The 14453-nt window shown below is 45.5% G+C and overlaps 1 protein-coding gene and 1 long non-coding RNA gene across 14 annotated transcripts in view; one reads left to right on the top strand and one right to left on the bottom strand.

Annotated features, from left to right (window-relative positions):
- Snap91 (synaptosome associated protein 91) overlaps nt 1-1777 on the bottom strand; it is a 113679-nt gene extending 111902 nt beyond the window's left edge. For 12 of the 13 annotated variants that reach the window (XM_055602522.1, XM_055602527.1, XM_055602528.1 and 9 more), the window contains exons 1-2: nt 1232-1394; nt 394-553 (exon numbers count right to left, since the gene is read on the bottom strand). In XM_055602522.1, the coding sequence (XP_055458497.1) occupies nt 394-523 (130 nt within the window). In that variant the 5' untranslated portion in view covers nt 524-553; nt 1232-1394. Of the gene's footprint in view, nt 1-393; nt 554-1231; nt 1395-1468 lie in introns of those variants that run through there. The other variant, XM_055602523.1, reaches the window with a different exon arrangement.
- Nucleotides 1778-5086: 3309 nt separating this feature from the next.
- LOC129672894 (uncharacterized) overlaps nt 5087-14453 on the top strand; it is a 79562-nt gene continuing 70195 nt past the window's right edge. The window contains exon 1 of the long non-coding RNA XR_008719580.1: nt 5087-5284. This is a non-coding gene — a long non-coding RNA (uncharacterized LOC129672894). The remainder of the gene's footprint in view (nt 5285-14453) is intronic.

Raw genomic sequence — 14453 nt, 5'->3', positions numbered from 1 at the left:
TTACAGTGACAAGTGTGGCCATCCATGAATCTCCCCACCCCCACTCCCTCCATTCTGACCATGTTCAACCCCTCGTTTCCCTTAACCTAACAGAGGGTGGAGAAAAAAAAAATGATTAAAAGAACCTAGCCCAAATGTACATTTATATTTGTGTGTGTCTGTCTGTCTGTCTGTCTGTGTTTCCTCCTCTAAGATCTTGGAGGTCATTAGAAGGAAAAAATGGCTTGATAGACAAGGTTTCCGGGCCTATGCAAAGGGACATCTCCATGGCCAGAGACTGGAGAGACAGTTCCCAAGGCTTCCAGCAGTTATTACCGAGAGCCAAGGCCATGACGCCGCCTTTTGAGGCCCCTATGCCATGCGCACGTCCCACTTATATAAAAGGATGCTTACAGTCCAGGTGCTTCTTCTTGGGGCCCATCACCTCATGAGTAGTGGCTTTGCAGACCGCTCTCGCCACAGCAGAGCCAGTCACGCTGTACTGAGCGGCGGCGATCCTATCCGTGAGCGTTTGGCCCGACATCTTCACCGGCCGCGTCTACCACCTCCTCTTCTGCAGGAAATAAGAGGAGACAGTCCCGCTTTCACCCGCTCCGCCCGGGCTGGAGCGCCCCGGCCCTTGCCTGCTCCTGCCGCACGGCGGCTCTCTCCTCTGCCGACCCCGCCCTGGCACCACCTCTCGGGACCAGCGACGCGCCAAGCCCCGCTGGTCCATCGCGGTCCAGGGCTGTCAACCGCCCCCCCCCCCCCCCCCCCCCCCAGGTAGTCCTTGCACCGTGCCACTATCCAGTTTCCCCACACCTGAAGCGGCCGCCACCTCCCGGCCTCGCCCCCTGTCAATCAGCACTACCCGGGCAACCCTACCCCACGGTGAGGGACCAGAGCGCGTCCGGACTCATCCGGACGCCGCGCCCAGAAGCGCGCACCTTCCGCTGCCGGGAGCCGCAGCGTGTCCCCACGGCAGCCCCGCAGGGCCGCGGCCACCTCCCTTCTGTCCTGGGGGTGCGGCGGCATCAGCGACTCGCCCTCCATCCCCGAGAGCAGGGCCGCCAAGAACCGCACCGCGCCTCACCGTTCTCCTCCCAGAGCTCGGAGGGCCGGCCAGCCCGGGCTCCTCCCGGCCGCTAGCTGTCACCCGGCCGCCTCTGCCCTTCTCCGCGACCTGGGATTATCCCTCGGATCCCCGGGCCCCACAGCAGGGGAGGGCACCCGCGCGGCCCAGCGTACTCACCCCGCCCCAGGAGCACCGCAGCGCGGACGCCGCGCGGGGTTGCTGGCTGCACCCGCGCGCGCAGCCCCGGACTCCCCGGGCCGCGATGCCTGCAAGCCCCGGCCCGGCCCCTGCCTCAGCTCCAGCGATACCCGCGGTCCCCGCGCCGGTCCCCACCCGCCGCCCGCCGCCTCCGCCTCCGCCAGCGCCGCCGCGTCTCTCTAGCGCTCGGCGCTGCGTCCCCATCCCCGCCCCCACCTCGGCTGGAGCGCCCGCGACGAGTCAGGTGACGGCAGCCGACGAACCCGGGCCGGCCCTCTGCGGAACGCCGGCGGGGCCCCCTCCCCGCCGCTCCGGCTCGCCGGCCCCCGAGGTGCCGCGGCGGCTTCAAACACGAGGAGGGCCGCGCGCGAGCATCCCCGGCCGGCGGCGGCGGTGGAGGTGGGGGATCCGGGGATGGGGAGGGGAGGGGCGGCAGGGGTCCCGCCGCTCCGCAGCTCGCCTTCGCGCGCGCGCCCGCCGCGTCCCCCTCCGTGCGCGCGCGCCGCGTCCCCGTGCGGACCTGGAGCGCGCGCGCGCCGCGCACACCTGCGGGGCAGCTGCGGGCTGCTCCCGGATCGCCGCGGGGTGGGCCTGGGGAGAGGGAGGGCCGTGAAGGCCGGGGCGAGGGCGGAGGCGAGCGCTGCCAGCGGAACCCAGCCCCTTCTCTCCACCAGCACGTCTGTGGCCAACGGAGGCCGGGGCCCGGATGGGCAGGGCCATCCGAAATGTCAGATTCTGTGGCCACGCGACCCGTTACCTGTGTGCCCTCAGCTCCTTGCGGCTGCCCAACTTGTCTCCCCTTGTTACAACAAGGGGGGCAGAGTAATTCTAGCTGCTTTAGTCTTAAAGCGATACTGAGGTATGAGGTAGAGACACATAGCAGAATCGGAGATTTCGCTCAACAGTGCTTGCGCCCATAAAATGTAATTTCTGCCATTTAAAGATGTCGAGCATGGGGTTGGACTCGGTTAACGATTTCGTGAGTTGACATTTGCAAAGGTCATTATCTTAACTCTTCTTTTAAATTCTCGTAGTTAAGATCAGAATTCCCCTTTAGGAATTCCCCTAACATGTTTCCCGTCTTTATACAGGTGACCTCTGGTCAGATCCCAAGGACATATGTACCTACTAAGACACATCAGGGTTCTGCCTTGTCGTGCATTTTCACTTGGATCGGTGTTCAATAGGCAGTCATGACTTCCTGACAGCTGGGGCTGATCCAGGCAGCAATGAGAAGCCCTGTGACTAAAGAAAGCCCAAGACCACTACTATGAAGTTCCATATACTATTACGATTATATGACCTCACAGTCCTGTGCTAGGTATTTAGCCAATGGACAGAAATAAGAACACATTTTTATCTTTAAACTTTTACTCAAAATTTGTAGCAGCTTTATCTAATAGCCCCAAACTGGAAGAAACCAGGCTACTAGTAAATAGCTAGAGAAAATATGGTAATCCATACAACAGAATACTACTTGACAATAACAAGTAGTAGCGGTGTAGATGAATCTCAAATAATGCTTTATGAGAGAGGCCCAACCATCAGAAACTTTATTTACTATTTTGATCAGCTTAGGTAACAGACTAAAAACGGCATAATTGCAAGACAGAAGAATACACCAGGTGGCAAAGGTCAGGAGGGGACTGACTTCAGAGGGCCAGAAAGAGACAATTTAGGGTGATGGAAAAGTTTTATATCACGACTAAGATGGTCATTACCCAATAGAATGAATCTGAACACTTTGGTAAAATTCATTGCATGTAAATGATAGCTCAGGACATCTGCTATGGAAAGAGCTGGGGTAGCCACACTGGTACTAGCTAAGGTAGACGTCCTAGTATGGACATTGGTGGGAAGAAAGCGGCACATCGCATAACCGTGAAACTCATCAACGATCAGTGCCACTTGTTTAACACTCTAGGGACAGGACGGGCAAACAGGGAGGTGCAATAGTAAGCCCAGAATGACAGCGGGGCTCGGCAGTTTCTCCTTTACAATTGCTAAGGTAAGTAGACAGCAAACTATTGATGATTCAAAAGTAGCCCCAACTCACTCTAATTGTTATAGAATATAAAATACTTTGCTACCCAGCAGCGGTGGAATGTGTTCTTTCAAAGGTAGAATATTTTCCACAATAGACAATGTTCAATGCTATAAAGCAGGTTCAGTGCATTCAGGAGAGTTACAATCCTGCAAATTGTGGGGTTTTCTCCCACAGTAGAGTCAAAATCATTAGCAGATACAAATCTGAAAAAAAAAATCACTAAATTAAATAGCATTCTCAAAGTACCCATGGATTTAATTTTCTCATAAAGAAACATTTAAAATTACTTTGAACTAAATGGTGATAAAAATAAATGCAACGTATCAAAATGTGTTGTCTGTAGAAACAGCACTGACTACAAGAAAGTGTATAATATTAAAATGCTTATATTAGGGATGGAGCTGGACATGGTGGAGGGTGAAAAGTCAGAGATCACTTCTGGGTTTGAAAACCTACCCAAACCCACCAATTCCTGAGCATGAAAATCCACCAATACCTGGGCTTGCCTCAAACTCAGAACTTGAAATACCACCAATCCCCAACCTGGAAATCTCTACCCTGGAAAATCTCACCCTAGATAAACCTGTCTCCTTCTCATTTCCCTGTTGCTTCTAGCCCTGTAAAGCATTCAAATATATAAGCCTTTCCTAATAAATCTCTTATGTGAGGATTTTTGTTCGGTATGAGTCTGTGCTATCCTTTGGCTTCTGACTGCCAGGATACCTTCCGCCTCAGAGCTGCAACAGTTCATTAGTGAAGACTTTGCCCTCACAGCTGTAACACTTACACATGGTGGCATATGCCTGTAATCCCAGTAACTGAAGCAGGAGGATTGCAACAATTTTGAAGCCAGCTACTTTGAAAATACCAGGCCAGCCAGACCTATGTAGCAAGACCCTGTCTAAACTAAGCAAACAAGTAACAAACAAAAATAAAAAGGAAAAAAGAAAAACTATTAAGCATCAATCTTAAGAAAAAAATAAATTTATCTTGTACGACAAAACTTTTATTCACCCCAGATATGAAACCCATGACATTCCGAAGAACAGATACCACCAAAGTGCAACTTATTGAATTAGCTCAGTTGATGGAGCATGAGACTCTTAATCTCGGGGTTCCAGCTTCATGTTGGGAGCCAGTTGTACCCAAGCTTTTTGGCCACCTTTTTGAGTTCCCATATCTACAACCCTTCTCCGCCCTAGTCTCTTTCAGTCTCCCAACACCAAGTAGTTGAAGAGGAAGGTTAGAGGGGAACAAGGTTGTAGACTTCTTTAAGCTACTTCCTGCTGAACATGTGTATCGTGATGCTTGGGACAAGTCCAATCAGAGTATCTCCAACCAGCAAACAGTAATCCAGCAATAACACAAGCAACAGCAGGAACCAGCAGCAGCAAGGGGAGCAGCAGCCACCCCATGTTCTCACATTTACACCCTCTCAAGGTTCTCCAGAATCCCAAAGTAAACTATCTGCAGCTGGCAAAAATCACGTCCCTCCAAGAGCACAAGACAAATCATAGTTAGCAGCTGTCAAGAATCTGAAGCGGCCCCATATCCCACACCTGGATTTAAAACAAAAACAGTCACATAACATAACTGGGTTTTAAAAGAAGCTGAAATTCTCACAGGGGGTTACTGGAGTAGTTTGAATAAGAATGGCCCTCACAGGCTCCTGTATTTGAATGCTTAGTCATCAGTGAGTGGCACCACTTGAAAATGATTAGATGGGGCCCTGTTGGAGGAAGTGTGTGTAATGAGGGGTGGGCTTTGAGGTTTCAAGAGCCCACTCTGGACCCACTCTTTATGCCTGGGCTTTTCCCTCTTTCTCTCTCTGTGTGTATCTCTCTGTGTCTCTGTGTGTCCTTCTCTGTCTTCCACCCTCCCGCTCTGCCCGTGATCAGGACGTAGTTCTCAACTACCACTTCAGAGTCTGCCTGTATGCTGCCGTGCTGGCTGCCACGACAATAATGGACTAAACCTCTGAAACTGTAAGTCAGCCCCCAATTAAATCCTTTCTCTTATAATGGTTGCTTTGGTCATGGTGTCTCTTCATAGCAATAGCACACTGGCTAAGACAGTTACTTATACGAATATGGATGAGAGCTTACTTACAGGAGCAGAAATGAGTCAAATACAATTGTATCATCAAGGCCAGGATGGGTAACAGGTTACAAAAGCTGAGACAATGCCCCTCTCCCTGCCAGGATGGATGTTATACAACAGCTCAACATAGCAGAAGGACGCAAATAATAATTAAAAATCAGTCTGTGTGTTAGAAAAAAAATGAATAAGGGAGAGAAGCACTGGGAAAAAAGAAGAAAAAGGGATGGATTAGGGCTAGCTACCTTCTTGTTAGGAGTTGTAGCTTTTGTCTCCAAATTGAATTGAAACCCAGCCCCTTCTCTCCATCAGCACGTCTGTGGCCAACGGAGGGTTAGGGTTAGGGTTAGCGTTAGGGTTAGGGTTAGGGTTAGGGTTAGGGTTAGGGTCAGGTGGGAGGCTCTTAAAAGACTTGATATAGTGATGCAAACCTGTAATCTCAGCACTCAAGAGGCAGAGGCAAAAGAATTGCCACGTGTTCAAGGTCAGTTCCGAACAATGCATCACCTGATTTCATAGAAAGGAATACATGGGGCTGGAGAGATGGCTCAGAGGTTAAAAGCACTGTCTGTTCTTCCAAAGGTCCTGAGTTCAATTCCCAGCAACCACATGGTGGCTCACAACCATCTATAATGTGATCTGATGCCCTCTTCTGGTGTGTAGGCACTCACACAGGCAGAATATTTAATAAATAAAAATTAAAAAAAAAAAAGACTTGAGAAGTAAAAGAAAGTTCTAAGTTTCAGGAACTAACAAATCTCACAAAGCTCAGGAAGTTCCAAAATTTACAAGAACCCCAAGGTTATTGAAACAAGAACAATTGCTGGCAGAACTCTGAACAAGTGGTGCAGTGCAGCTTCAGTGATGCAGAGTATGTGAGTGGGGGGATGGTCTTTTCAGAGATGCATGTGCTTTGAGTCACAGTAGCTACTGTCAATACTACTACAAGTAATCCAATAAACTCATTGGTTCAGTAAGCTGGATCTCAGTGGAATAATTTCTTTGGTCTATCATTAGCACCTTATCTGGGGTGAATACATGTTTACTGAAGTCACCATGGGAAGTGTCACACAATAGGAATAAAAGGGGGATAGATGCTATGAACATTAAAAGGATAACAAAGTGCTACAAGAAGTATTACGCTAAATAGTTAGGGAACTTATGAAAAATACTGGTTCTCAAACAGTCCAATGGTGGTATGGAATCATATGTGTCATCGAGAGGTTTTGAACAAGTAACTTGTTTGCGATAATGACTTAAGATAATGTCATGGGTTGAATGATTTACTTTTCAAAAATATATTAGCGTGGTTTCAAGGTCAGCCTTGAAGTTACAGCCCTGAGAGGACAGGCTTCCCCAATGGAAGTGTTACAGCTCTGAGGGGGAAGCTTTCCCCAAAGCTAGTGTTAACAGCTCTGAAGGAAAAGGTATCCTGGCAGTCTAGAGCCAGGGAATACCACAAAGACACACTGCACAACAAACATCACACAAGAGATTTATTGGGAGAAAAACAAAAAGATGGTTGCCTCTGCTCAGGTGAGAAGTAACAGAGAACTGAGAAGGAGGCAGGCTTATAAAGGTTTCTTGGGAGAGAAGTTTTCCAGGGTAGAGATTTCCAGGGTAGGGATTGCTGGGATTTCAAACCAAATCTAGGGATTGCTGGGATTTGGGGCTCAGGGGTATGTTGGTTTTCAATATCAGGGACTGGTGAGGTTTTGAACTCAAGGATTTTGGGGTTTGGGTAGGTTTTCAAACCCAGAATTGGGCTTGGACCTTTTGCCCTATGAAAGGAAAAGTATTGGCTCGGGACCCTCAAGACCAAGTTCTCAGCACAAAGGAGATGTATTTGCCCCAGAGGGACAGAGGGAAGGGAACGAGAGACAAACACAGGAGACAGGATGAGGGAGAAGGGGAAAGGAGCAAGGGATACTGAGGGAGGGGTATTTATCCAGGAAGACAAAGGACTGTCTCTGGATAGAGAGAAGACAGCCCATAAGTAAATGGTGGTTTATAAAGGTAAAAGAGGAAATCCCATAGCAGAATGAAGCATTTAGTTTTAGTTGGTTATATTAATTAGGTGAGCCAAAGGAGGTTTTGATAGCTGGACCTTGGTAGACAGCCTCACCCTACAAGCCATATACCAGTATAAAGTTATATACTGTAACTCAAGAAAGTATGAGAAGGGGCTCTAGCCAGCCCAAGTATAGCAAACATGGCTCTGGCAGACCTTGCCATCTCCCCATAATCCCTGCCTTGCTAAAAACTATTAGATCATGTTCTTAAAGCTAGCCACAAAGGTTTATTCCCCTATTTGGCCACTTCCTTTCAAGGTCCAGTTATCAATGTATTAAAGTTCAGTAATCAAAAGCCCCCCCCTTTTTTAAAGTCATTTAGTATTTATATAGTTTGTATTTATATAGTTCTTCCACAGTATCTTCAATACTTTGGTTTATGTTGGCACTAATCTGGAGTCCATCTATGACTCTTTGATCCAAGCAGGGCTCCAATTTAATTTTATTTATTTTTTTTAATTTAATTTTATTTTATTAATTACACTTTATTCACTTTGTATCCCCCCATAAGCCTCTCCCTCCTCCCCTCCTGGTCCCACCCTCCCTCGTCCTTCTTCACGCATGCCCCTCCCCAAGTCCACTGATAGGGGAGGTCCTCCTCTCTTTCCTTCTGATCCTAGTCTATCACTTCACATCAGGAGTGGCTGCATTGTCATCTTCTGTGGCCTGGTAAGGCTGCTCCCCCATCCGGGGGAGGTGATCAAAGAGCAGGCCAATCAGATTATGTCAGAGGCAGTCCATCTTCCCATTACTATGTAACCCACTTGGACACTAAACTGCCATGGGCTACATCTGTGCAGGGGTTCTAGGTTATCTCCATGCTTGGTACTTGGTTGGAGTATGAGTCTCTGGGAAGACCCCTGTGTTCAAATGTTCTGGTTCTGTTGCTATCCTTGTGGAGTTCCTGTCCTCTCCGGATCTTAACTGTTTCCCACTTCTTACATAAGATTCCATGCACTCTGCCCAACAGTTGGCCTAAGTCTCAGCATCTGCTTTGATAGTCTGCAGGGCAGAGCCTTTCAGAGGCCCTCTGTGGCGGGTTCCTAGGTTGTTTCCTGTTTTCTTCTTCTGATGTCCATCCTCTTTGCCTTTCGGGATGGGGATTGAGTGTTTAGTCAGGGTCCCCTCTCTTGATTAGTTTCTTTAGATGTACAGATTTTAGTAGGTTTATCCTATGTTATAGGTCTATATGAGTGAGTATATACCGTGTGTGTCTTTCTGCTTCTGGGACAGCTCACTCAGGATGATCCTTTCCAGGTCCCACCATTTACCTGCAAATATCATGATTTCCTTATTTTTCATTGCTGAGTAACACTCCATTGTGTAGATGTACCACAATTTCTGCATCCATTCTTCAGTTGAGGGGCATCTGGGCTGTTTCCAGCTTCTGGCTATTACAAATAAAGCTGCTAAGCCCCCTTTTGACTACCCTAATAAACATGTACATTCAAAATTAAACACCTCATCCTAACCTGAGGTTTTCCCTTTTTCCTTTATAAACTGCCATTTTCCTACAGGCCATCTCTGTCCTCTGTCTCTTCTCTATCCAGAGGCAGTCCTTTGTCCTTTTCCCCTCCCCTTGTTCCTTTCTTCTTCTCCCTAGTCCTCTGTCTCTTGTCTTTGTCTCTTATTCCCTAACCTTTGTCCATTTGGTGCAAATAAATCTCCTTTGTGCTGAAAACTTGGTCTTGGGGTGCCTTGTGCCAACGTCAAAATCCTTTCAAGATGTATAGCCATAGGCTGCCTTCAGGTGCAAAGCAGAATCCAGCACCCACAAATCAGATGCCTGCTGTAGATATCGACAGAAAATGTCTGAAAATCCATCAGGTAGAGCAGTATCAGATACAAATTAATAAATCGTGTAAAGAGTGGGATCAACATTTGAAATAAAGGTTGTTTAGGGTAGTCACATAGAGCTTTTAAAACAGTATCATATTTCTAGTAGCAAATATTAGGAAATGTCAGACTCTTACGCTGGGAAATCCAGTCATGAATGTTTTATATTAAAGAATAAAGAAAATTAACTAAAACAAAGAAATGAATTGAGAGAAAAAGGTCTGTGTTGGTGTGAAGGCACATTCTAGAAATATTCAATAAATCTTAAGCAAGAATAAGAATAAATTTGACATTTTTACAAATTAAAGATCACTGGGTCTTTCTTGCTGGTTATAAAAGAGGGTAAATAGAACAGACACCCTAATTTTAATGTTTTTGGAGGAATTAGATAATCCAAGAATACCACTATACAGATCGTCTTTCAGTCTCTGACTTAATACAACTTCTTTTTTTGAGTACCAAATTAACTGCATGAAATATAAACCAAAAATAATTGTGAGAGAAGGATGCAGATGTAACTCAATTGGCAGAGTGCTTGCCCAGTATGCATGGGGCTCTGAGTTCAGTCCACAGCACTCAGACAACAGGGCATGTTCCTACAATCCTATGATTCCAGCACTTGGGATGACAGTCTATGCTTACACATGAAGGACAGTCTTTAAGCCCTTTGTCTACTTCAGTGATATAACAGGCATGCAGGAAATAAAAAGCAAGAAAGTTGAAGGCAATCTGATTATCCCAGGCACAACCTGAGCTGAAGTAGAAATATTCATATCTTTCTCTAAGAAGCAGATCATTCTTGAAGTGTCCCTAAAGGGTGATTTCATTTCAGGGATGCTTTTCTGTTAAAAGTAGAATAAAGCATGTGATGCCAAATAGCCATGTTGGTGTATATGCATTCCCCTCCGCAAACGTGACATTCAAAAGAAATCGACAACAAAGCACACATTCCAATATCCCTAATTCACTTATGCAGAGAGGAAATTATTGCCTCTCTTATATGAGATGACAAATAAAATAGACAATAAAACATGAGTATTCTAGAGTAAGGTTGAGATTCAAACAACTAAATTGTCCTGTGGAAGTGTAACACTTCATCCATGAAACCATTTGAGTTAGTTAAGAATGAAAGGTAATGGAATGTTGTGCTCTAAGCCAGGACAAATAGGTTTATTGTTCTGCTCAAAATTCAGGCTAGAAATGGACTCCCCCTGAGAAGTAACTTGTTTAAAAGATTGCATACATTTTTCTAGGCACAAAGCATGAAAACAATTTAAATGTGATATTTTCATTTTGCTTCCCTGTTTTAAATCTAGTGTGACTATCCTGTACCCGTTGTAACAAGCTTGGAGGGTTAAAACAACAGTATTTTAATTCTGTCTCACAGGTCTGAGAGTTAACAAGATTCTGTTGATTCTCTTTTAAACTCTTTTCATGTCGTTGCTATTGGGTGACAGCTGGAGATCCACTCCTCAGAATTCTCTATTGTGCTATCCTTGATGGATCACTAATCCCTGTGTCGGACAGTTGGAAGACTGTTGGCTGAGAACTCAGCTGGGGGCACCTAAACAGGGCATGCCAATGAGATCAACCAGTCATAGGAGAGTATAGGGTGGTTACACTTCTTCCATGGTAGCTGGCTTCCATCAGGGAACATCCCTAGGTTGAAGGTTTCAAAAAGCATAGGTGGAGAACGCAGAGTTTCTGGTGTACTAACTACCATCAATACGATATTGTATTGATCAAAAGCAAGAGAGAGAGAGGCTGGGGAGATGTGCTTGCCATTCAAATCTTCTATATTATTTCTGACTTTCCATTGAGGGGGAAATGTAAAACCAGGTTTAAGTGATTTCCCATCTTATGTAGAGAGAGTGGCAGAGCCATCTCAAACACCAACTGGATCTACTGTCCATTCCACAATATCTCTGAGCTAAAAAGGGAGTAACAGTGGCAAGACAGACTCCTGTGTCTGATTTTTCAGTCAGAAAAATCGTTTTAAAAAAATTATGAGTGAATGTAGCTGATATCTTAGGCTGTGTAATCACTATTCCACACAACTGGCATTGGACCTTAGAAGCTGTGCAACTTCAGACAAGTTCTGCAGCATGGTAATATTTGCCTCAAAAGACCATAGTTATTTTCAAATTATAAAATGTCTGCAGGGTACTGTATATCCTTTGTGGCTATTGTGAAGGGTGTTGTTTCCCTAACTTCCTCAACAGAATACCAACAGCACAGGCTCTAAGATCAATAATCAATAAATGGGACCTCATGAAACTAAAAAGCTTCTGTAAAGCAAAGGACACTGTCATCAGAACAAAACATCAACCTATAGACTGGAAAAGGATCTTCACCAACCCTATATCTGACAGAGGGCTAATATCCAGAATATATAAAGAATTCAAGAAGTTAAACAGCAACAAATCAAGTAATCCAATTTAAAAATGGGGTACAGAGCTAAATAGAGAATTCTCAATGGAGGAATATCGAATGGCAGAGAAACACTTAAATGCTCAACATCCTTAGCTATCAGGGAAATGCAAATCAAAATAACAATGAGATTTCACCTTACACCCATCAGAATGGCTAAGATAAAAAAAACTCAAGTGACAACACATGCTGGAGAAGATGTAGATAAAGGGGAACTCTCCTCCATTGCTGGTAGGAATGTAAACTTGTACAGCCACATTGGAAATCAATCTGGTGCTTTCTCAGACAATTAGGAATAGCGCTTCCTCAAGATCCAGCTATACCGCTCCTAGGCATATATCCAAAAGATGCTCAAGTATACAACAAGAACATTCGCTCAACCATGTTTGTAGCAGCTTTATTTGTAATAGCCAGAAGTTGGAAACAACCCAGATGTCCCTCCACAGAGGAATGGATACAGAAATTGTGGTACATTTATACAATGGAATACTACTCAGCAATTAAAAACAAGGAAATCATGAAATTTGCAAGCAAATAGTGGTAACTAGAAAAGATCATCCTGAGTGAGGTATCCCAGAAGCAGAAAGACATACATGGTATATACTCACTTATAAGTGGATAGATATTAGACATATAATATAGGATAATCATACTAAAATCTGTACACCTTAAAGAAGCTAAGCAAGGAGGACAACCCTGGGCAAGATGATCAATCCTTTCAGAAAGGCAAAGGGGATGGATATTGGAAGAGGGAGAAAATAGGAAACAGGACAGGAGCCTACACACAAGGGGCCCCTGAAAAACTACCCTGCAGGGTATCAAAGCAGATGCTGAGATTCACAGCCAAACTTTGGGCAGAGTGCAGGGAATCTTATGAAAGAAGGGGGAGACAGAAAGACCTGGAGGGGACAGGAGCTTCACAAGGAGAGCAACAGAATGAAAATATCTGGGCCCAGGGGTCTTTTCTGAGGCTGATACTCCCACCAAGGACTATTGGAGATAACCTAGAACCCCTCTGACATGAACTCACCTCCCACTGAGGAGGGAACAGCCTTACCAGGCCACAGAGGAAGACAAGGCAGCCAGCTCTGATGAGACCTGATAGGCTACTGTGGGAGGGGCATGGGAGGAGAAGAGGGAGGTAAGGTGGGAGAGAGAGGGGATGAGGGAGGGGGCTACAGCTGGGATACAAAGTGAATAAACTGTAATTAATAAAAAATAAATTAATTAAAAAAAGAAAAACAGTTAAAAAAAAGATGTCTACAGGGCTGGAGAAATAGTTCAGTGGTTAAGAGTATTGGCTGCTCTCCCATGGGAAGCTTAGGTTCAATTCCCAGGATCCTCTTGACATCATACAAGGGTCTATAATTCCAGTCCCAGGAGCCCTGGCATCCTCCTCTGGCATCTCTGGTCACTGGGCATGCATGTGGTGCAAAGACATACATGTAGGTAAATGCCCATACACATAAGAGAAATAAATCATTCTAAGGAGAGAATGCCTACAGATGAGATGCCTACTGGTGAGCTAATTTGTTTTACTGTCTTGGTTCATGATTTTATTTTATTTTGACTCCCAGGTTTATACAGTTCTCTGGATGGTACTAGAATCAGTTCTAAGGTGAGATAAGAATTTTCACGGTACCTGAGTTGTGAAATGAGGTTTACTTCAGTATTACTGTGAAGAGGATGGAGCTCCCATCATTCTTAGGAACCTAGAAGAAAGCACATCCTTTGTGGAAGTACCCAGGCACAGCCATGCTGTCGTAAACAGCAAGCTTACTTTCCCTTCCAAATTTGATGGGATGGTGGGAAGGACAAACTTTCAGTGAAGTTGCTTTTCTGGCTGAAGACATGATCAGTTGGGACAATCTGCTGGTAGAAGATTTCCAGGCACCAGCAGGTGAGAGCCCAGGTGGGTGTCTCATCTTCATCTGGTGTATCATGGGGATTTCCTCTGATTCATTAATTTTCCTTTTTTTTTTTTTTCATATGGCTAAGGTGTAATTTACAGGCTAGGCTGCTTCATGGGTGTGATCTTGACCTTTCTGAATAGCCATTGTTAGAGAAGTCATGTACATTTGTTCTTGTTCCAAAGCACAACAGAGAGGTGTGAGAAGAACTCCCCTCCTCAGATTGTGTCACTAGAACACACACATTACTGGTCAGCTCAAGAAGTTCTCATGCAAGAAAAAACTGTGTGCGTGTGTGTGTGAATGTATAAATTCACATGTGTATTTTTTTTTGTCACGTATACTGTTGCTGAAATTCTTCCTGAGGAAGACAGAGACAGTGTCTACCCTCCTCCTCCTGAGCTCACCACGATCAAGGTATGATTCCACTGAAGTTCACTGCAGGGAACCCATTAGTTTATTACACTTACTTACAGGGATTATGAGCATGGCTGACCTTAAAGCAACCACACTGGCAGACCTGCACCTAGCACGTATGATGACTGTAGCACGGCTACCATAGATGGAACCACCTACCCCAGTCCTTGCCCACCTGTGTGCTCTTGCTCCTCCCTAATGTCACATGAAATTGAGAAAAGTCTCTAGATACTCAGGTAGGGTCTTGCTCCTCCTTTTATAAGGGATGGTCAGTAACCCAGCTGTTATGATATGTTGCAAGTGAATACAGCTGACCTATCAGCTGGGATGATAGTCCTATTCTCCCTATCTATCTATCTATCTATCTATCTATCTATCTATCTATCTATCTA

This window comes from Psammomys obesus, unplaced genomic scaffold (genome assembly GCF_907164565.1).
Source record: "Psammomys obesus unplaced genomic scaffold, mPsaObe1.curated_primary_1811, whole genome shotgun sequence".
In the NCBI taxonomy this organism is placed as follows: domain Eukaryota; kingdom Metazoa; phylum Chordata; class Mammalia; order Rodentia; family Muridae; genus Psammomys; species Psammomys obesus.
The sequence above is the reverse complement of the archived record's forward strand: the minus strand, read 5'-3'. Positions and strand labels throughout refer to the sequence as shown.